Here is a 21,176-nt window from a genome sequence, read left to right on the forward strand (position 1 = left end):
ATCTCTTTCTGTGTCTCTCCCTGTCTCTCTCTCTCTCTCTTTCTGTGTCTCTCCCTGTCTTGCTCTCTTTCTCTCTCTCTCTCTTTCTCTCTCTTTCTGTGTCTCTCCCTGTCTCTCTCTCTCTCTCTCTCTCTTTCTCTTTCTGTGTCTCTCCCTGTCTCTCTCTCTCTCTCTCTCTTTCTCTTTCTGTCTCTCCCTGTCTCTCTCTTTCTCTTTCTGTGTCTCTCTCTCTCTCTCTCTCTCTTTGTGTCTCTCCCTGTCTCGCTCTCTTTCTCTCTCTCTCTCTCTCTCTCTCTCTCTCTCTGTGTCTCTCCCTGTCTCGCTCTCTTTCTATCTCTTTCTGTGTCTCTCCCTGTCTCTCTCTCTCTCTTTCTGTGTCTCTCCCTGTCTTGCTCTCTTTCTCTCTCTCTCTCTCTCTCTTTGTGTCTCTCCCTGTCTCGCTCTCTTTCTCTCTCTTTCTGTGTCTCTCTCTGTCTCTCTCTCTCTCTATCTCTGTCTCATTCTGTCTCTCTCTCTCTCTCTTTCTGTGTCTCTCCCTGTCTCTCTCTCTCTCTCTCTCTCTTTCTGTGTCTCTCTCTCTCTCTCTCTCTCTCTTTGTGTCTCTCCCTGTCTCGCTCTCTTTCTCTCTCTCTCTCTCTCTCTCTCTCTCTCTCTCTTTCTGTGTCTCTCCCTGTCTCTCTCTCTCTCTCTCTCTCTCTCTTTGTGTCTCTCCCTGTCTCGCTCTCTTTCTCTCTCTCTCTCTCTCTCTCTCTCTCTCTCTGTGTCTCTCCCTGTCTCGCTCTCTTTCTATCTCTTTCTGTGTCTCTCCCTGTCTCTCTCTCTCTCTTTCTGTGTCTCTCCCTGTCTTGCTCTCTTTCTCTCTCTCTCTCTTTCTCTTTCTGTCTCTCACTGTCTCTATCTCTCTCTCTCTATCTCTCTCTCTCTCTCTCTCTCTCTCTTTCTGTCTCTCCCTGTCTCGCTCTGTCTGTTTATCTATCTCTATCTTTCTCTGAGTGTTTCCCTGTCCATGGTTATCTCTGTCTTTCTCTTTGTCTCTCCCTCTATCTCTCTCTCTGTGTGTCTCTGGTTTTCTCTCTCTCTCTCTCTCTCTGTCTCTCTCTCTCTGTCTCTCTCTGTCTCTCTCTGTCTATGTGTCGCCCTTTCTGTCTCTCCCTCATGCGCACGTGCGCTCAGCACCCACAGCAGAAAGCCCACGAGCCGCGGAGAGAAATCAATAACCATGACGGCAAATGAAACACGCCCGTGCAGACGCCCGCGATTAGCTGTCTCCACTTTTTGAATGAAATGCTGTCTTCCCCGAAGCTACTTTTGCTAGAGTTTAACCCGTCCTCAAGTGTCCTTGAGATACGGCCTCGGTCTCTGACCGCCAGCTACCGATCAGAGCGAGCGAGCTGGCCACTGTTATTGGTCAATGAAAATAGAGAAGAGGCTGGACTAGTCTGCATCTTCAGTTAAATAAATAGCGTAAATCTGTTGTATTGCCTTTTTGTTTTTTTTTAGAAATAGAAAGCCTCGATAGCGTTATTGTGCCGTAGTGCAGAAATAGCAGATTGTCTATATAAATCGCCAAAATCCATTCCACATGGACATCTTCCTCTTGCTGTTTTCTTTGTCTTGTGGGTTTGAGAGCTGCTCTGCATTAGCGCGATGATGATCTACACCGGCTAAATGGAACCGTCCTGCTCGTTGCGGCCGTGGTCGCAGGAACGGTGCGCGTTCCTTCCACTGTCCTTCGCGAGGCCGCGATGCCGCAGATCGTTTGAATTGTAGGTTTGATCAGCTGCAGTAGAAGCACGACTTTTTAAATACTGGTCTTGCACATGAAGTCCGGGTGCCAGGAAAGTCGTCTTTTCAATATCCACTGCTCTAGATAGTTCGCCTGCTCGAAAACATTCCTTATGCTGCGGCTTTGTGATTTTACACATGTTCACACACACTGTGTTTTTCTTGTGGCTTTCCAGCCTGGCCCTATTTCCTCAAACGATTGTTATGTTCACAATCACCGTTTTTTTTTTTTCTTTTCTTTTCTCTTCTTTTCTTTTTTTTCCTTTCTTCCTCCTTTTTATTTGTTTATGTGCGTCTTGTGCTCTCCCGGGTGCCGTGTGACTCCATGCAGAGTAATAGTGGAGCTATTGATCTGTTGAGGAATTGCTAGAGGGTTTAGACTGGAGCATGCTGGGTTGAGCTGCAGCACTTACAGCCTTCATCCTGGCACACAACAAACCATGACAAAATAAATAATGACAGTAACAACTATAAAATAGGCTGCGTGTGTTGGGGACAGCGCATGCTCATGTCTGGAGGTGTTTGCCGTTGGAGCCTGTTGTAGAATATCAAGACCGTGGTTCTCGATTGACCTTTAGAATGTTTGGGGTATAGGCGTTTCCTGGGCGACGGGGCAGGAGCGAGATTCCCGCCAAATCGTGGTCTCGGACACTAGTTAACGGCAGGAGTTTGGTGGGGTGCGGTAGAGGACACGCCATACTCACCCGGACCCATACAGACGCGTGGTAAATGTCGCTAAAGGCCATCGGTGTGCGTGATAGTGCAGTTTAGCCCCCTAAGGGTGAAAGCAAATCGAGGACGACATGCAAACAAGAGGTTCTTTGTGTATAAATGATCTGTTTCTCTCTCTCTCTCTCTTTCTTTCTCAGCCATGCGTCAGATGTGATGGAGACATCCGGTTGGAAGTCCATGGTGGCGTCTCACCCTCACCTGGTTGCGGAGGCGTACCGTTCCCTGGCGTCGGCCCAGTGCCCCTTTCTGGGCCCACCCCGAAAGCGTCTCAAACAGTCATAGTGCCCTTAGCTTTAACCCATCCACCCCCCTTGCTAGGACTGCCCACACGGAGGCGCCATTCTTAAATTTACCCCTTAACTTCAAAATATACCCCCTGTAGGGACTCTAGCCAACCCTTGATCCCGAGGTACTGTGTTCTGTAGTGTCCCTCTCTGTCCTCAAAAACCCAGGCGTGCCAGGGAACCTCCAGCTGAACGATCATCAACAGAGGCAGTGCTGTACCCGAGGGTTCCTCCCAGCTCTGCTCCCTCCTCGACGCTCCTCCCCAACCGCCCAGCCTAACCAGGATAAGCGAGCTTTCATTGGGATCCTGGAGTCGACGGTGTCTACAGAATCGGATATTGATGCAAGATGGATGTTGACTATAAATACAGGACACAAGGACTCTATCGGTGGACTGTGACCTTCCCCACTGTCCCCCGCGATGGATTCTCCTTTACTGTGTGTGCCATTTTGTTCCCTTTCTCAGTGACGGATGGATTTTAAGGATGAGGAAAAACAACCCAGCTATAGTTGGGTGAACTGCAGCGCTTTTTAAATAGGTAGCTTGTCTCCTTATGATGACATCAGCATTTCGTTCTGACATTCAAGTAGGTCACGTGTCTCTTTTTGATGACATTTTCTCCTCAACCTGTCGCAAGTCTAAGATCCTGAAGAAAGTGACTCTTTTTTTTTTTTTTTTTTTTTTTTTTTTTAACCAAACCTTTCTTGCTGGTGGCCTCTGACCTGACTCCTGATTGGCCAGTTGGAGAATAAGCGGTGCAGATGGACTTCCGGTATATCTCCTGTGTATTGGAGAGTGCGTGATTGCACAGATCGATGGAAGAGGGTCGAAAGAAGGGGAGTGTGTAAATACAATGTTATATTTCTTATATGTTTATTTGAGATTTTTCTCCTCCTCGTAGCACTTCTGTATTTAAACCCAGGCTTTCTGTATGAAAACAAAAACCACAACAACAAAAAAAAAAAAAAGATAATAAACTTGGTCGTGCTCACGTTTGTTCTTCGTCTGTTGTAGTACCAAGTTTACCCAAATTTCTGCCTTCTTGTCCCTTCATATATGGGCTTAGTTCTTTTCAAGTTTTTTCAGAAGGAGGGAAAAAAACGAGTTTATGGAAATACTGATAGCTGACGGTTAGCCGAAGGCTTTTTTCTCACGGGTCTCTGGGTGAAGATAAAGCAGTTATTCCTAGCTATTTTGATTGGAGATTCAAAAAAAAAAAAAAAAAAAACCCCACAGTGAATCACAGTGCAAAAAGAGAAAGCCACCTCTTCAAAGTGGGGAGCATAAATGACCTCTCTTTTCTTTTGTAGAGCTACAGAGTGAAATAATGATGCACTTGTTCAGATCCGGGGAAACATCACTTCTTGTTAAAGTCTGCATTTGACAAGCAAGAGCACAGAGTGCCTGTTGTAGATTTTGCCGCTGAGTGCTTTTGGAGATGACTGTACACTCGCCTAGCCTCTCCGCTAATGTCGGACGAAGCAGTTCTGTTAAACACGTGAGCGGGACTAACTTTTGAGAAGCGCTAGGAGCGAGGATGGTGAAGGGACCAAGGGGATGGTGGGTAGGGATTTGGGCGGATGGTCTCGCATATGCAGTAGGTTTCTAAATACGGAGCTGCGCTGACAACACGTCCACGTCCACGTGTAGCAGCTGGGGAAAACCCGTTATGTCGCCGAGGCTGAATTCTGGCAAACAGCCAAAAAAAAAAAAAAGTCATATTTTGCCTAAAAAAAACACCACAAACCCAATTTCCATCTGATGGTGCAACTTGAAGCTGCAATTTTATGTCTTATTAACTTCAAGAGTGGAAAAAAGAGCAGCAGCTGGTGAAGGAATAACGGTTTATAGCTGCTATAATGAACGTGATAACAGGAACTAACTCTGGGGTACTTAAACAGTTAGGGAACTTCGCCAAATGAATTCTGTGCAACCCCGAGCCTTGACTGCTCTATATCCAGATTCATCATTTAGGACTACTGTAACATTTCATCATCATAGTTCCATATGTGTAACAGAAGTGATTTCAAAACCAAAGAAAAATTCCTTACTGGCTCAACACGATGGAGCGTTTCTTTATAAGAAGATAATCCACGCGGGCATTGTGTGATACGACTCGACACCGAGTGGATTATTTTCCTATAACAGCACACCCCAAAGTGTGTTATTCCTCTTATACCTCCATATCCTGCCTTGTGTTATTCCTCTTATACCTCCATATCCTGCCTTGTGTTATTCCTCTTACTCCACCATATCCTGCCATGTTATTCCTCTTACTCCACCATATCCTGCCTTGTGTTATTCCTCTTACTCCACCATATCCTGCCATGTTATTCCTCTTATTCCACCATATCCTGCCATGTTATTCCTCTTACTCCACCATATCCTGCCATGTTATTCCTCTTACTCCACCATATCCTGCCATGTTATTCCTCTTACTCCACCATATCCTGCCATGTTATTCCTCTTATACCTCCATATCCTGCCATGTGTTATTCCTCTTATTCCACCATATCCTGCCATGTTATTCCTCTTACTCCACCATATCCTGCCATGTGTTATTCCTCTTATTCCACCATATCCTGCCATGTTATTCCTCTTATACCTCCATATCCTGCCATGTTATTCCTCTTATACCTCCATATCCTGCCATGTTATTCCTCTTACTCCACCATATCCTGCCATGTGTTAATCCTCTTATTCCACCATATCCTGCCATGTGTTATTCCTCTTATTCCACCATATCCTGCCATGTTATTCCTCTTATACCTCCATATCCTGCCATGTTATTCCTCTTACTCCACCATATCCTGCCATGTGTTAATCCTCTTACTCCACCATATCCTGCCATGTGTTAATCCTCTTATTCCACCATATCCTGCCATGTGTTAATCCTCTTACTCCACCATATCCTGCCATGTGTTAATCCTCTTACTCCACCATATCCTGCCATGTGTTAATCCTCTTATTCCACCATATCCTGCCTTGTGTTATTCCTCTTATTCCACCATATCCTGCCTTGTGTTATTCCTCTTATACCTCCATATCCTGCCATGTTATTCCTCTTATACCTCCATATCCTGCCATGTTATTCCTCTTACTCCACCATATCCTGCCATGTGTTATTCCTTACTTACCTGCCCGTACTTTTTGCTCCCACTGGGGCTCTTCGCCGGGTTAAATTGATCCGGGACATAACTCTGTGTTTAAAAACACCGCAGTCACGAATAAAATGACATCCTTCCAGTGGTCTCTAACTTTCCTTACAAACAATATCGATAACAAATCTGTTAAATGTTTGAACTGTACCTCTGCTACAGTAGATCACGATTAACGAGTTTTTGTGTGATTATAAGCAACGACGCAATGTAAAACATTTGTAGCATAAATCGTTGTTTTTTTTTCTTTCTGGTAGAACTTGAGAGAAACGCGGTTTTCATGACGACTGAAAACTATTGTTTAATTGTTACTCTAAAACAAATGGCAGCTATTAAGAACAAAAAGAAAACACACAATCAAATTTGCATTCGTTTGGGTGTTTTTTCTTTTTCTTTACATTTTCTAAAATAACTCCAAATAAAACAGAACGGTGTGTGTGCGATCATGTCCAAATTAGATCAACTTAAATTCTAGTAACTACAGGGGTGTCCCAAAGGTCTCCATACATACAGACTGAGGGGCAGTGAAGGCTTTGTGGTTAAGGCTCTGGGTTCCTGATCAGAAGGAAGGTCGGGGGTTCAAGCCCCAGCGCTGCCAAGCTACCACTGTTGTCCCCTTGAGCAAGGCCTTTAACCCTCTCTGCTCCAGGGGCGCTGTATCATGGCGGACCCTGCGCTCTGACCCCGACTTCCTGACATGCAAAGAAAAGCATAATGTATATGCGAACGATAAAGACTCGTTATACTGTAGGCGACCACGGCGGTTGTGCCTTCGTCAGTGGACGTCCGCTTAACGGTCGGTTCGCGTCACTTCCGGTCTTTCTGAATTTGTACGTAGGTTTGCCAACAGTGTCGTTTGTGATGAGCGTCCCATGTTTCCTCCGGGTTCTCTGGTTTCCTCCCCTAGTCCAAAGACAGGCATTGCTAGCTGATTGGCATGTCTAAATTGTCCAGTGGGTGTGCGATTGTGCCCTGCGATGGGTTGGCGCCCTGTCCAGGGTGTCCCCCTGCCTTCTTCCCCAAGTCTGCTGGGATAAGCGGTACAGAAAATAAATCAATGGGTGGATGGATGGAAGTTAGCACATGGCTGCGGTATAAGAGGAATAAAACACTTCATTAGATATACTACTTACAGAACCGGCTGCAGCAGTTAAATCCGTTTGCATATTAAGATAAGGTTCTTCTTTTTTAAATTTTTTTTTTTTTTTTTAGAACAATTATTTGATCATTTTTAACTTCCCCACTCTGCGTTCCCATTAGCAAATCTGCAGTATTACTCTCGGGCTATTCTCAAAGTAATTGAGCCTATTCTCGATTATTAATAATGCATCAATGGATCAGATGGGAACATGTCGAGATTGATACTTCAGACTTCACACCAAACATTTCCGGAAAAATAGGCTCAACATCGGTTAAGCGCCTGGACGGGCATTTCGGATTAAAATATTGCTCAGATATCAATCAAGCATTGACGATCTGATGTCGAGGGTTCAGGAAATATCTCTGTCATTGAGGGTCAGCGGGAGATAAACACCACCCTGTTCCTGTGATGAATGCCAAAACCATTAGCCATTCTTAGTAAGAAATATCACTAAATTATAATGCAGACCCCCCCCCTCCCCTCCCCCCTCCCCCCTCCCCCCAGCACCACCTCGTCTTCGCTTCACGCCGAGCAGATATGAATTAATTTGAACTCTTGCCTAATTCATCATCGGGTTTAATTATGGAACATGATTGCGCGGCATGTTGAAGGCGGTTTAACTGCTGTTGGGTTTTCTTGTATTAAAATTCAATGGGCTTCCTGAAACCCCGTCCCCCGATCCCCCCCCCCCCCGACTACCCCGCCCTCCGAGGCCGCGCTGATTTAGACAGTAGCCTTGACATTACTGCGACTTGACGCGATGCGGAAAAATCGGTCGCTAAATGAGAACTTCTGGGCAAACACAGGGGCTCGGAATATTTCTGCTGTGTTCCGAGAGGACGCAGAAATACAAACCTCTGAAACAGAGAAATGTGTATATTAGTAAATGTGTGTGTGTGTGTGTGTGTGTGTGTGTGTGTGTACCCTGTAATTGTGTTCTAACTGAAAAGAAATGCATATCAAAATATCAGACAGATTCTGTGTGTGTGTGTGTGTGTGTGTGTGTGTCTGATTAGATACTTGACATTCCTGGCTTTATGGCATCATGATTTTTCTTTCCTTCCTGTGAATGAATTAGTGTAGCGCTCATCAATCAGCATCATACTTCTCTTTAAAAAAAAGAAAAGAAAAAAGGTGTAGTAAATGTCATTAATGCTAGTTTATATTTATTTCCCCCCGCTCGGTGGGGGTGTATGTTTTTTCGCTTTGCCCTTTGTCTGTCACTGCGAGACTGTTCTGTGAGCGTGTGCGTGTGGGAGAATGTGTTAACGTGTGCGTGTATAAAGGCAGACGTGAAGCACGCTTTAGATCGGACGCTTGTAGAATACGGGAGCGTAACGGAATCCTACAGTACTATCTGTTTCATGCTCCAAGTATCTGTATATGTCTGTTTGTGGATTTAAACCCAGGGGGAAAACCCAGACGTGGAAACGCCAGCACTGTCCGCATGCTGTGGCGTCTGGCTCTGATGGTTCGTCGACCTCAGCTACACCTCTCGAGTTCAACTAGAGCTGTACACAGGACTTTATTATTATTATTATTATTATTATTCTTTCCTCTATTCCCCTACACAGATATTTTTATTTGCACCAACCCCTGAGAAATTTAGTTAATATTAAGAACGAATATAAACAAACTTAAGGGGTAGTGTGTTAGTCAGAATGTTTGCCTCGCACCTCCAGGGTTCGGGGTTCGATTCCTGCCTCTGCCCTGTGCGTGGAGTCTCCATGTTCTCCCCGTGCTGTGGGGGTTTCCTCCGGGTACTCCGGTTTCCTCCCCCAGTCCAAACACTTGCATTGTAGGCTGATTTGCATTTCCAAATTGTCTGTTGTGTGTGTGTGCGTGTGCGCCCTGTGATGCACTGGCATCCTATCCAGGGCGTCTCCTGTCTTGTACCGAGTTCCCCGCTCCATGCTCCCCGTGCCTCTGTGTAGGATAAGCGGTACAGGAAATGGATGGATAAACAAACTGGTAGCCCGTCAATTTCAGGACGCACACGCACGCGTACACGTAAGTTGAGTCGAGTTCTCCAGTCCACCCGCATGCATGGTTTTGGATACTGGGAGAAAACTGGAGAACCCCGAGGAAACCCACACGAGCATGAGTTCGACAGTAACCGAAGCTCAGGATTGAGTCGGGAGCTCTGAGGAAGAAACTCTAGCCTGATACACACCTCGACCGCATGCCCCGTAAATCTCTCTGGCAAGCTTTATTTAAAAAAATAAAAAGAAATAAATAACGTAATAATAATAATAATAATAAAAGTGTGCGTACTATTCATAACTATCTGTATTATTCATTTCGAGTAATTCATTTGTATTCAGTTCCATCCCTCGTATGACACGGTTACGTCCTTCCTTTCTCTCTCATCAATCTCTAACTCGTCCTTTCTGTCTTTTATAGAGGCCCAACGGGTCAGAGTTGTAAAGAGCTCGAGCAGATCCGTCGCAGAGCGATGGAGAGGACGGAGAACCGTCGGTGCGGAGGGAGGGAGGGATGGACGCGCTGACGTTTTTGTTTCGGCTCTCTGTCCTCCGATGGCCCTGACAGGATTATAAATACACCCACAATGCACTGCACGTACACCCGTGCTCGAGCCAATCTCTCATGTAGTATTGATGTTGCACATCTCACAGCTGCACGTTCCAAACATACCCACTCCTGAGATAAATAGCATGTATCAAGGCCTTGGGAGAGAAAAGATGGGTGGATATTGAGCTGAACAAATAAAAAAAAAAAAAGAGTAGGGGAACCTGATCGAAAGTGACAGAAGGACTGAGTGAAAGAGGCAGATGAGTACAGAGGGGTGAAGCGTGTGTGACGGTGATACGCGAGAGTGTGTAAAGTGGAGTTGTGGTGTATTCGGTACGGCAGGTCTGATGCACAATAATAATCGATAAGGCTCTGGAGATGTCACGGGGCTCGCTAATGCGTTTGTCTGTTTTAGCTAAGATGTGAGAAAATGTCTTTCCCTGCTGTAGTAATGACACCGAGGGAAAAAAAAAACCCCAACACGTTATGTAAATTGTGCGGGAGTGTAAAAAAAAAAAAAAAAAAGATAGCTCTAATTTTAAAGCACTGCACTTGTTTAAGTTTCAGATTTCTACCTGATCCAGCACTGAGATTTAAACCTGCTGCACGGTGAAGTTATTGTAGGAGAACTGAAGGAATAGTCCAGCGGGTTATCTTTACCGACTGAGAGAGGAGACCAACACAAACAACTACTTCCAGCTTCCTTTCACTGAGGAAAACGACATCTGTTAAACCGAAACATCTGGATAACGAGCGTCTAAACCAGTGTTTTTAATGTGAGGAATTATTGTCCGAGTTAACAGCTGACCTTAGACCTCTCCCTCTCTCCTCTCCTCCTTCTGTCTTCCTTCTCTCCTCTCCTCCTATCTCCTCTCCTTCTCTCCTCTCCTCCTATCTCCTCTCCTCCTATCTCCTCTCCTTCTCTCCTCTCCTCCTATCTCCTCTCCTTCCCTCCTCTCCTCTCCTTCTCTCCTCTCCTCCTATCTCCTCTCCTTCTCTCCTCTCCTCCTATCTCCTCTCCTTCTCCCCTTTCCTTCTCACCTCTTCTCTTCTCTCCTCTCCTCCTTCTCACCTCTTCTCTTCTCTCCTCTCCTCTCCTCCTTCTCACCTCTTCTCTTCTCTCCTCTCCTCTCCTCCTTCTCACCTCTTCTCTTCTCTCCTCTCCTCTCCTCCTTCTCACCTCTTCTCTTCTCTCCTCTCCTCTCCTCCTTCTCACCTCTTCTCTCCTCTCCTCTCCTCCTTCTCACCTCTTCTCTCCTCTCCTCTCCTCCTTCTCACCTCTTCTCACCTCTCCTCTCCTCCTTCTCACCTCTCCTCTCCTCCTTCTCATCTCTCCTCTCCTCTCCTCCTTCTCACCTCTTATCTTCTCTCCTCTCCTTCTCTCTTCCCTCTCTCTTCTCACTTTCTCTCCTCTCCTCTTATCTTCTCACTTTCTCTCCTTTCCTCTTCTCACCTTCCCTCCCCTCCTTCCCTCCCCTCCTTCTCTCCCCTCCTTGTCTCCTTGTCTCCTCTTCTCCTTCTCTCCTCTCCTCTGAACCTCCTTGCCACCTTCTGTCCTCATTCCCTCTTCTCTTCTCTTCTCTTTGCTTCTCTCAACCTTCTTGTCGTTTCTCTTCACATCAACAGTTCACTTCTTCTCTTTCACTGTCTCTTTCAGGACTTGATGACAGGAAATCTTCAGTCACGTGGTATCTTTGTATATGTGTGTGTGTGTGTGTGTGTGAGTGTGCATGTATAAGCTCATTAAAACTGCTGTTTGTCTCTTACACATTCAGAAAGCTGAGTGAACGTGCCTGTTTTATACTAAGAGAGCTGCACCGTGTGTGTGTGTGTGTGTGTGTGTGTGTGTGTGTGTGTGTGTGTGTGTGCGTGCATGCGTGCGTGTGTGTGTACGGTACCCCTGTGACTGTTTTCTCTACTCTGAAAGCACAGAGAATGGGATCAGGAGGAGGCTCAGCACTAATGAAGCACGACTCCACACCATGAGAAAGTGACAGAGGGATAAAACACAGGTGTCCTTGCTCCTTTCTCAACTGTGGATTTCTATAGAGCTCTGTGAGTGTCTGTGTGTGTGTCTGTGAGTGTCTGTGAGTGTCTGTGTGTGTGTCTGTATGTGTCTGAGTGTTTGTGTGTGTGTCTGTATGTGTCTGTGAGTGTCTGTGTGTCTGTATGTGTCTGTATGTGTCTGTGTGTGTGTCTGTATGTGTCTGTGTGTGTCTGTGTGTGTCTGTGTGTGTGTCTGTATGTGTCTGTATGTGTCTGTGTGTGTCTGTGTGTGTGTCTGTATGTCTCTGTGTGTGTGTCTGTGTGTGTCTGTGTGTGTCTGTGTGTGTGTCTGTATGTGTCTGTGTGTGTGTCCTGTATGTGTCTGTGTGTGTCTGTATGTGTGTCCTGTATGTGTCTGTGAGTGTCTGTGAGTGTCTGTGTGTGTCTGTATGTGTCTGTGAGTGTCTGTGAGTGTCTGTGTGTGTGTCTGTGTGTGTCTGTGTGTGTGTCTGTATGTGTCTGTGAGTGTCTTTGTGTGTGTCCTGTATGTGTCTGTGTGTGTCTGTGTGTGTGTCTGTGTGTGTCTGTGTGTGTGTGTCTGTGAGTGTCTGTGTGTGTGTGTCTGTATGTGTGTGTGTGTGTCTGTATGTGTGTGTGTGTGTCTGTGTGTGTGTCTGTGTGTGTGTCTGTATGTGTGTGTGTGTGTCTGTATGTGTGTGTGTGTGTCTGTATGTGTGTGTGAGTGTCTGTGTGTGTCTGTGAGTGTCTGTGTGTGTGTCCTGTCTGTGTGTGTGTCCTGTATGTGTCTGTGAGTGTCTGTGTGTGTGTCTGTATGTGTCTGTGTGTGTCTGTGTGTGTGTCTGTATGTGTCTGTATGTGTCTGTGTGTGTCTGAGTGTCTGTGTATGTGTCTGTATGTGTCTGTGTGTGTCTGTGTGTGTGTCTGTGTGTGTCTGTATGTGTCTGTGAGTGTCTGTGTGTGTGTCTGTATGTGTCTGTGTGTGTGTCTGTATGTGTCTGTGTATGTCTGTGTGTGTCTGTGTGTGTGTCTGTATGTGTCTGTGAGTGTCTGTGTGTTTCTGTATGTGTCTGTATGTGTCTGTATGTGTCTGTGTGTGTGTCTGTGTGTGTCTGTATGTGTCTGTGAGTGTCTATGTCTGAGTGTTTGTGTCTGTGAATGTCTGTATGCGTCTGTGAGTATCTGTATGTGTCTGTGTGTATCTGTTTGAGTGTCTGATAGTCTGTGAATTTCTGTGTGTATCTGAGTGTCTGTGAGTGTCTGTATCGGTCTGTGTGTATCAGTTTGAGTGTCTGTATGTGTCTGTGTGTATCAGTTTGAGTGTCTGTGTGTATCTGTTTGAGTGTCTGTAAGTGTCTGTGTGTATCAGTTTGAGTGTCTATGATAGTCTGTGAGTGTCTGTGTGTATCAGTTTGAGTGTCTGTGTGTGTGTCTGTATGTGTCTGTGTGTGTCTGTGTGTGTGTCTGTATGTGTCTGTATGTGTCTGTGTGTGTCTGAGTGTCTGTGTATGTGTCTGTATGTGTCTGTGTGTGTCTGTGTGTGTGTCTGTGTGTGTCTGTATGTGTCTGTGAGTGTCTGTGTGTGTGTCTGTATGTGTCTGTGTGTGTGTCTGTATGTGTCTGTGTATGTCTGTGTGTGTCTGTGTGTGTGTCTGTATGTGTCTGTGAGTGTCTGTGTGTTTCTGTATGTGTCTGTATGTGTCTGTATGTGTCTGTGTGTGTGTCTGTGTGTGTCTGTATGTGTCTGTGAGTGTCTATGTCTGAGTGTTTGTGTCTGTGAATGTCTGTATGCGTCTGTGAGTATCTGTATGTGTCTGTGTGTATCTGTTTGAGTGTCTGATAGTCTGTGAATTTCTGTGTGTATCTGAGTGTCTGTGAGTGTCTGTATCGGTCTGTGTGTATCAGTTTGAGTGTCTGTATGTGTCTGTGTGTATCAGTTTGAGTGTCTGTGTGTATCTGTTTGAGTGTCTGTAAGTGTCTGTGTGTATCAGTTTGAGTGTCTATGATAGTCTGTGAGTGTCTGTGTGTATCAGTTTGAGTGTCTGTGTGTATCAGTTTGAGTGTCTGTGTGTATCTGTTTGAGTGTCTGTGTGTATCTGTTTGAGTGTCTGTATGTGTCTGTGTGTATCAGTTTGAGTGTCTGTGTGTATCTGTGTGAGTGTCTATGATAGTCTGTGAGTGTCTGTATGTATCTGTGTGTATCTGTGTGAGTGTCTATGATAGTCTGTGAGTGTCTGTATGTGTCTGTGTGTATCTGTTTGAGTGTCTGTGTGTATCAGTTTGAGTGTCTGTGTGTATCTGTTTGAGTGTCTGTAAGTGTCTGTGTGTATCTGTTTGAGTGTCTGTGAGTGTCTGTAAGTGTCTGTGTGTATCTGTTTGAGTGTCTGTGAGTGTCTGTAAGTGTCTGTGTGTATCAGTTTGAGTGTCTGTGTGTATCTGTTTGAGTGTCTGTAAGTGTCTGTGTGTATCAGTTTCAGTGTCTGTGTGTATCTGTTTGAGTGTCTGTATGTGTCTGTGTGTATCTGTTTGAGTGTCTGTGTGTATCTGTTTGAGTGTCTGTATGTGTCTGTGTGTATCATTTTGAGTGTCTATGATAGTCTGTGAGTATCAGTGTGAGTGTCTATGATAGTCTGTGAGTGTCTGTGTGTATCAGTGTGAGTGTCTATGATAGTCTGTATGTGTCTGTGTGTATCTGTTTGAGTGTCTATGATAGTCTGTATGTGTCTGTGTGTATCTGTGTGAGTGTCTATGATAGTCTGTGAGTGTCTGTATGTGTCTGTGTGTATCTGTGTGAGTGTCTATGATAGTCTGTGAGTGTCTGTATGTGTCTGTGTGTATCTGTTTGAGTGTCTGTGTGATTTATCCTGCTTAAACAAGCCAGTGAAAGGGCTGTATTTTTATTTCACTGGCATTCCCAGCTTGGCAGTCTCTCAAGGTTAGCAGTACTGAGGCCTGCCATATTCTCCGTCGTTCATCCCACCCGACCCATTCTCACTCACACTCTCTCTCTCTCTCTCTCTCTCTCTCTCTCTCTCTCTCTCTCTCTCTCTCTCTCTCTATACTATGAGGAGTTCATTTCCACACAGGATTCATTAAATGATAAGAAAGGAAATAGTTTAATAAATGAGTAAATAAAAATTAGAGCCAGACAGCAAATAAAGCAAATCCAAGGACAGATTTGAAAAGATAAGCATAGTAGAAAAGACATGTGACTTAAATATGGGCGGAGATAAGCGCAAACTGTATGTGCAGTATACTAAACATCAGGCACAGAAAGATCCCAGCGGGGCTTTAACCCTCGGTACATTAATAGTATTTTATATGGGATTCTCGTGGCTTCCGGAGCAAAGAAGACTTGAATTAGGCAACGACTACTGTACATTAATCTGGATAAATTTGAAAACACGTCTTTTCCCTCTATGTCTTGACCTTCCGTCCACACCGAGACGCCGTTTCTGTCCTGTGAAAACTGAGCTTTATGAAAACGCTCTCCCAAGTGGATAAATGTGAAAACGGCATTTTCACATTGTAGTGCGGACTGAGAAAATGGAGATATTCAAAAACGATGACGTATTTTTAGTCATGTGACCCCTTTCAACTCAAAACAAACAAGATGCTGGGCGATGTTGTACAGACAGTTTGTTAAAGATTAATGCCACTCAGTATAACCTTCAGATTCACTGAAATGAGGCAGAACAAAGCTTCTTACATTTTTACACATGTGCAGTATAAGGACGGAAGAGGTTTCAGACGCTTCAGTGTGGACGAGCAATTTTTGGAAAACCCCGGTGTGGATGAAGAGCGAAAAAGCAGTTTTTAGATCTGTCCGGATTAACGTGGACGTAGCCTTAGACTCTCATATGTTAAAGATCTGCTTTGCTGTGGCTCAGCTTCAGCATCACACCGCTAGTGAAGTTTATCAGCACAGGAAAGGCTTCAGGACAGAGAAACTGATGCTTTCGGGTGTTTCAGGGGAAAATACCAAAGTGTGTAGAGAGAGAGTGAGAAAGAATAACTATCAGTTGTAATGTAAGTGAGAACAGGAACTAACTTGTCTCAGATGTTCCACTGTTAAAACTGTTAAAATGTTGATGTTTCTTACAATCCCAGATCCAAAAAAGGTTGGGACGCGGTGTACAATGTAAATAAAAACAGAATGCAATGATTAGCAAATCTCATGAACCCATACATTATTCACAATAGAACACAGAGAACATATAGAATATTTAAACTGAGGAAATGTATCATTTTAAAGAACAAATAAGGTAATTTTGAATTTCATGGCTGCAACACGTCTCAAAAAGTTGGGACGGGGCAACAAAAGGCTGGAAAAGTAAGTGTTATTAAGAAGAAACATTTTTTAATGAATTATGTTAATTGGAAACAGGTCAGTAACATGATTATGTTTAAAAAGAGTATCTTCGAGAGGCAGAGTCTTTCAGAAGTAAAGATGCGATGGAATCTTGATGGAAGCAGATGTTGCTCTAAAACCTGTATATACCTTTCAGCATTGATGAGGCCTTTCCAGATGTGCAAGCTGCCCACTGCATAGGCACTAATGCACCCCCGTACCATCAGAGACGCAAGCTTTTGAACTGAACGCTGATAAAAAGCCGGATGGTCCCTCTCCTCTTTAGCCCTTTTTAGTTTAGAGGATGCAGCGTCCATGGTTTCCAAACAGAACAGTTTTCCACTTTGCCTCAGTCCATTTTAAATGAGCTTTGGCCCAGAGAAGACGGCAGTGTTTCTGGATCATGTTCACATATGACTTCTTCTTTGCATGATAGAGCTTTAACCAGCATTTCTGGATGACACGGTGAACTGTGTTCACAGACAATGAGTTCTGGAGATGTTTCTGAGCCCATGCAGTGATTTCCATTACAGAATCATGACGATTTTTAATGCAGTGCCGCCTGAGGGCCCGAAGATCACGGGCATGCAATATTGATTTTCACCCTTGTCCCTTGTGCACAGAGATTTCTCCATCTTTTGATGATATTATGTACTGTAGATGTTGAGACATTCAGTCTTCGCAATTTTACATTGAGGAACATTATTCTGAAATTTTTCCACAAATTGTAGACGCAGTGTTTCGCAGATTGGGGAACCTCTGCCCATCTTTACTTCTGAAAAACTCTCTACGATACTCTATTTATACCCAATCATGTTACTGTCCTATTCCCAATTAACCTCCAGCTGTTTATTTTCAGTAACACTTACTTTTCCAGCTGTCCCAACTTTTCTGAGATGTGTTGCGGCCATCAAATTCAAAATCACTTTATTTTTTCTTCTTAAGATGGTACATTTCTTCAGTTTAAACATTTGATATGTTCTCTGTGTTCTATTGTGAACAACATATGGGTTCATGAGATTTGCAAATCACTGCGTTCTGTTTTTATTTACATTTTACACCGCGTCCCAACTTTTCCAGGAAATGGGATTGTACAGTAAGAAGTGAACCCTTGGAATCATCTGCGAATTATTGTGGTATAAGCGTAATAGCACACTCCAGACCATGCTGTTAAATGAAAATAATGCACTTTGGGTGCGTTGTATTTGTATAACACTCCCACTTGTGTGTCATACTGCATCTCTCCCCATTACTTCCATGGTTGCTGGTGCGCTGCAGTGCAACACGCAACTCTACTTTTCGAGCTGTACTGTTATATGAAAATAATACACATCATCTGACCAATCAGATTCAAGAATTCGACCATACTGTGGTGTAATAAATAAATAACTGTTTCAAAATTGTTTTGGTACAACAGGAATGCAAGATTTTCAACCTCATCAGTTTCATCACCCCAGCATGGAGATTATTATATTATATATTGCCCACAGCAGTGGCATCTTGATGCTTGAAGGATAAAACACAACCTTCATTATGTTGTGCACACGGTGTATGTCTTTCAGTGTGTTGCACACACACACACACACACACACACATAAAAACAGCACAACTAATCACACAGCTTTAGGTGTATTCAATTTCTCACATCTAAAATATATTCAGTGAAATGTCTGTGTGAGTGGAGCTGAAGTGAAGGTGATACAAACACATCTGTCTTTTACACTAAGGCAGTGTAGATGCCTGAACGGTTTGAGCTCCCATTTTCATATACCATTAGGATTCAATATTATTACAGTTAAATAAATAAATAATAAAAAAAAAACACTCATCAGTCTTCCAATGACCCATAATTCCTCAGCAGATAGACCCGATGGTTCCGCTTTAGCCGTTTCCTAATTCAGCACAAGTCTTTCCTGCTACTTTCACAGAGCAGGCCACGCCTCCCTCAACAGGGCCGACAGGAGTAGAGACCATGACTCCTTCCAATTTCTTTTAGATTCAGTAAATCATCAGCACATCAGAACAAGAAGTCTTTCGTCTAGTTTCACCTTTCTTTTTTCATGCATCTTTAACCTGAACACACACACACACACACACACACACACTTGCTCTCTGCGGTGGGTCTGAGAGGTGTAATTGGCAATGCTGCTGTCGGGTTTTATTTTGAGAGGGGCTTTAATCTTTAGTCTCACTCAAAATGCAAAGCAAAGCCTGGAGTGTGTGTGTGTGTGTGTGTGTGTGTGTGTGTGTGTGTGTGTGTGTGTGCGTGCACTTCTGTTGCACAAATTCCCCTCAATAACCTGAATAAAATTGCCACGTTTAATATGTTAACATATTAATGTTCAGTCATGTGAAAAAAATAAGTACACCCCATGGAAATTGTTGGCTTTTTTTAATTATATTAGGACAAACAAACATTTGATCATCTTTGAAACAGTGCCTATTAATAAAGGTGATGAACAAAACCACAAGGGAAATGAACTTTTTTTTTTTTTCCCAATCATTTATTCAACAGAAATATGAATAGATGTTTCAATAAATGATTCTTCTGTGGAAAAAGTAAGTATACCCTTGGCCTCAGAAGCTAGTATTGCCCCCTTTAGCAGAAATAACTTCTTGTAGGTGTTTTGCATAATTGTCCACGAGGCTTGCTGGAATTTTTGACCACTCTTCCATGCAATATTCAAGATGTTTGAAGGTTTTCTTGCATGTACTGCCCGTTTCAAATCCCACCACAAGATTTTAATGGGATTCAAATCCAGGCTTTGACTAGACCATTCCATAAACCTCCATTTCTTCTTTTTGAGCCATTCCTTGGTGGATTTGCTCTTGCGCGGAGTTTGGTGGGACGGCCAGTCCTGGACAAATCGGCAGTCGTTTGAAATCCAGTTGTAGATTATTGTCCTTACAGCGTGACGATGCAGTTCAAATAATTATGAAATCTTTTGAAATCTGTTGCCAGAGTCATAGACATCCACGATCTTTTTTTTTTCCTGAAGGCATTACTCTTTAGATCTTGGCATGATGACACCACACACCTCAGTAGCAAAGGGAACACCAGACACTAGATATGAGAGGTATAAATAAGACAGGTTCTAATCACTGACACCCAATCTTGATCACCTGATTCTAATTTTATGGATTTGAAGGTGTGATAAATATAGGGGTGTACTTACTTTTCCCATGTGACTGACCTGTTTTTTTTTCATTTAAATTGGTGAAAATTACTACAAAATGTCAAGTTTATGTGTAATTTGATAGAGTATCACCTTTATTAATAGGCACTGTTTCAAATCGGATCAATGCATGTCCAAATATGTCCAGAAAAACAATTTCCATGGGGCATAGTTATTTTTTCACAGGACTGTATGTTGCAGTGATTGTGATGAACTGCTGCTCTGGGTTTATCTCCAGCAGCAGCTGAAGGCCACTGAGGGACAGATCTGACTTTATCATGGCCACTGAGTTAAACAGTAATAAAAGAAATAAACTATGCTGCATGTTTTTATAACTGTTTTTACCAGACTAAAGGGCTTGCTTGATATTTCATACATTCAGTTACTTGTTTTGCCGTGGGTGCTGAAAGCAAAAGGTGTTCCTCTCTTGTGATTGATGAAGGGCGAAGTGAAGAGAAAAGCACACCAACACCCAGGTCATACTAAGCTGTATAATATTTATAGGTACTTTTTAATAACATACCTGTCCAGGCCTTTTAATCCCATTAAGGGAGGCGTGGTCTCTGTTCCATTCAGTACCTTTTGATGGAGGTGTGTCTTCTGTACCTGTCAGTCCTAGTAAAAAAAAAAAGGTGTGGTCTGTGCCCATCAGTCTTATTGAGCGAGGCGTGGCTTCTGTTCCTGTTAGTACCAGTAAAGTAGACATGGCCTCTGTGCCAGTCAACTCCAGTGACATTGGCATTGTCTCTGTCTCTGTACCCATCACTCCTAGTAAATAGGGTGTGGCCTTGTTACATGTCAGTTGCAGTGAAGGAGGCGTGGCCTGTGAATTCATTCTGAATCACATTTGATTGCATAATTACAGAATAATATTATTGAATCATTAGCTTTAAATGCATGTTTCATACTTTGTATCAATACATACATTGTATCAATAGCATGTATTTTATATTTTAAATAGCTGCGGACAAAAATAAAGTTTGTTTGATGGACATCAAACTTACTTTTTTGTGATCTCAAGAAGTAATTCTCTGGACTACACGCTCATGAAATCTCATGAGTCAGTATGTACACTGTACCATTTCTTTTAGAGATTATATTAAAATGGTACATCAATTCCAATGTATGTGCAAGAATTTTTGGCAGCAGGGAATTTAGCCTATGTGTTACCTCATATTTATACCCCTGTGAAACAGGAAGTCATGGTTGAACAATTTCCTGTTCCTAGTTCCTATGTAAACTATCAGTGGGAATATACTTCGAATATATTTTTCTCGTATGGATTCATAGGGGTGCCAATAATTTTTGCACACCTATATTTAACAAAGATTTTTTATTTTTTTTTGATAAACCTGTGTTTTGTTTGCAATTGTTTGATATCCATGAGAGCAGAGTTCAGCACGATTGTGTGATGGCTGTGACTGACAGAGGAATGTCACATCATGTCACAGTGTCTACTTAGCATGTAGTCCATGCAAACTCTCAGGGGGAATGTAGTCTTCCTCAGTCAGAGTGGCTGAGTGCTAGTGATGGAGGGATAAAGGCAGAGGAATGGGAGGTAAAGAAATCATCCATCGTTTTAGTGGGAGACAATGCTGATGCATGAGGGCATGAGGGCTGGAGTTCTTCACAAAGAGGCTTATCTGGACACACACACACACACACACACACACACATATACACAACCCTGCCCGAAAGGTCACAACCGTGAAATAAATGTATTTGCCGTGTCACCCGATCTATTACTCCTGTCTTACCTCTTTCTCTCCACCTCTCTCTTCCATGCTCCAGGCCATCACCCCTTCTTCCATCATGCTCCAACACACACAGACATTCACTATTATTGCTATACTGTCATGTTAAACTATTCTATTAGTTACAGAGGCCACACCTCTTTCACTGGTACTGAATGATACAGAGGCCACACCTCCTTCACTGGTACTGAATGATACAGAGGCCACACCTCCTTCAGTGGTACTGAATGATACAGAGGCCACACCTCCTTCACTGG

General features: G+C 43.6%; 1 protein-coding gene across 7 annotated transcripts in view; it reads left to right on the forward strand.

The window, feature by feature from the left end:
• spop (speckle type BTB/POZ protein) overlaps positions 1 to 3,489 on the forward strand; it is a 123,292-nt gene extending 119,803 nt beyond the window's left edge. For all 7 annotated transcript variants that reach the window (XM_017452449.3, XM_053675510.1, XM_017452441.3 and 4 more), the window contains one exon: positions 2,655 to 3,489. In XM_017452449.3, coding sequence (XP_017307938.1) covers positions 2,655 to 2,799 — 145 coding nt within the window. In that variant the 3' untranslated portion in view covers positions 2,800 to 3,489. The remainder of the gene's footprint in view (positions 1 to 2,654) is intronic.
• Positions 3,490 to 21,176: the final 17,687 nt, after the last annotated feature.

This window comes from Ictalurus punctatus, chromosome 2 (genome assembly GCF_001660625.3).
Source record: "Ictalurus punctatus breed USDA103 chromosome 2, Coco_2.0, whole genome shotgun sequence".
Taxonomy (NCBI): domain Eukaryota; kingdom Metazoa; phylum Chordata; class Actinopteri; order Siluriformes; family Ictaluridae; genus Ictalurus; species Ictalurus punctatus.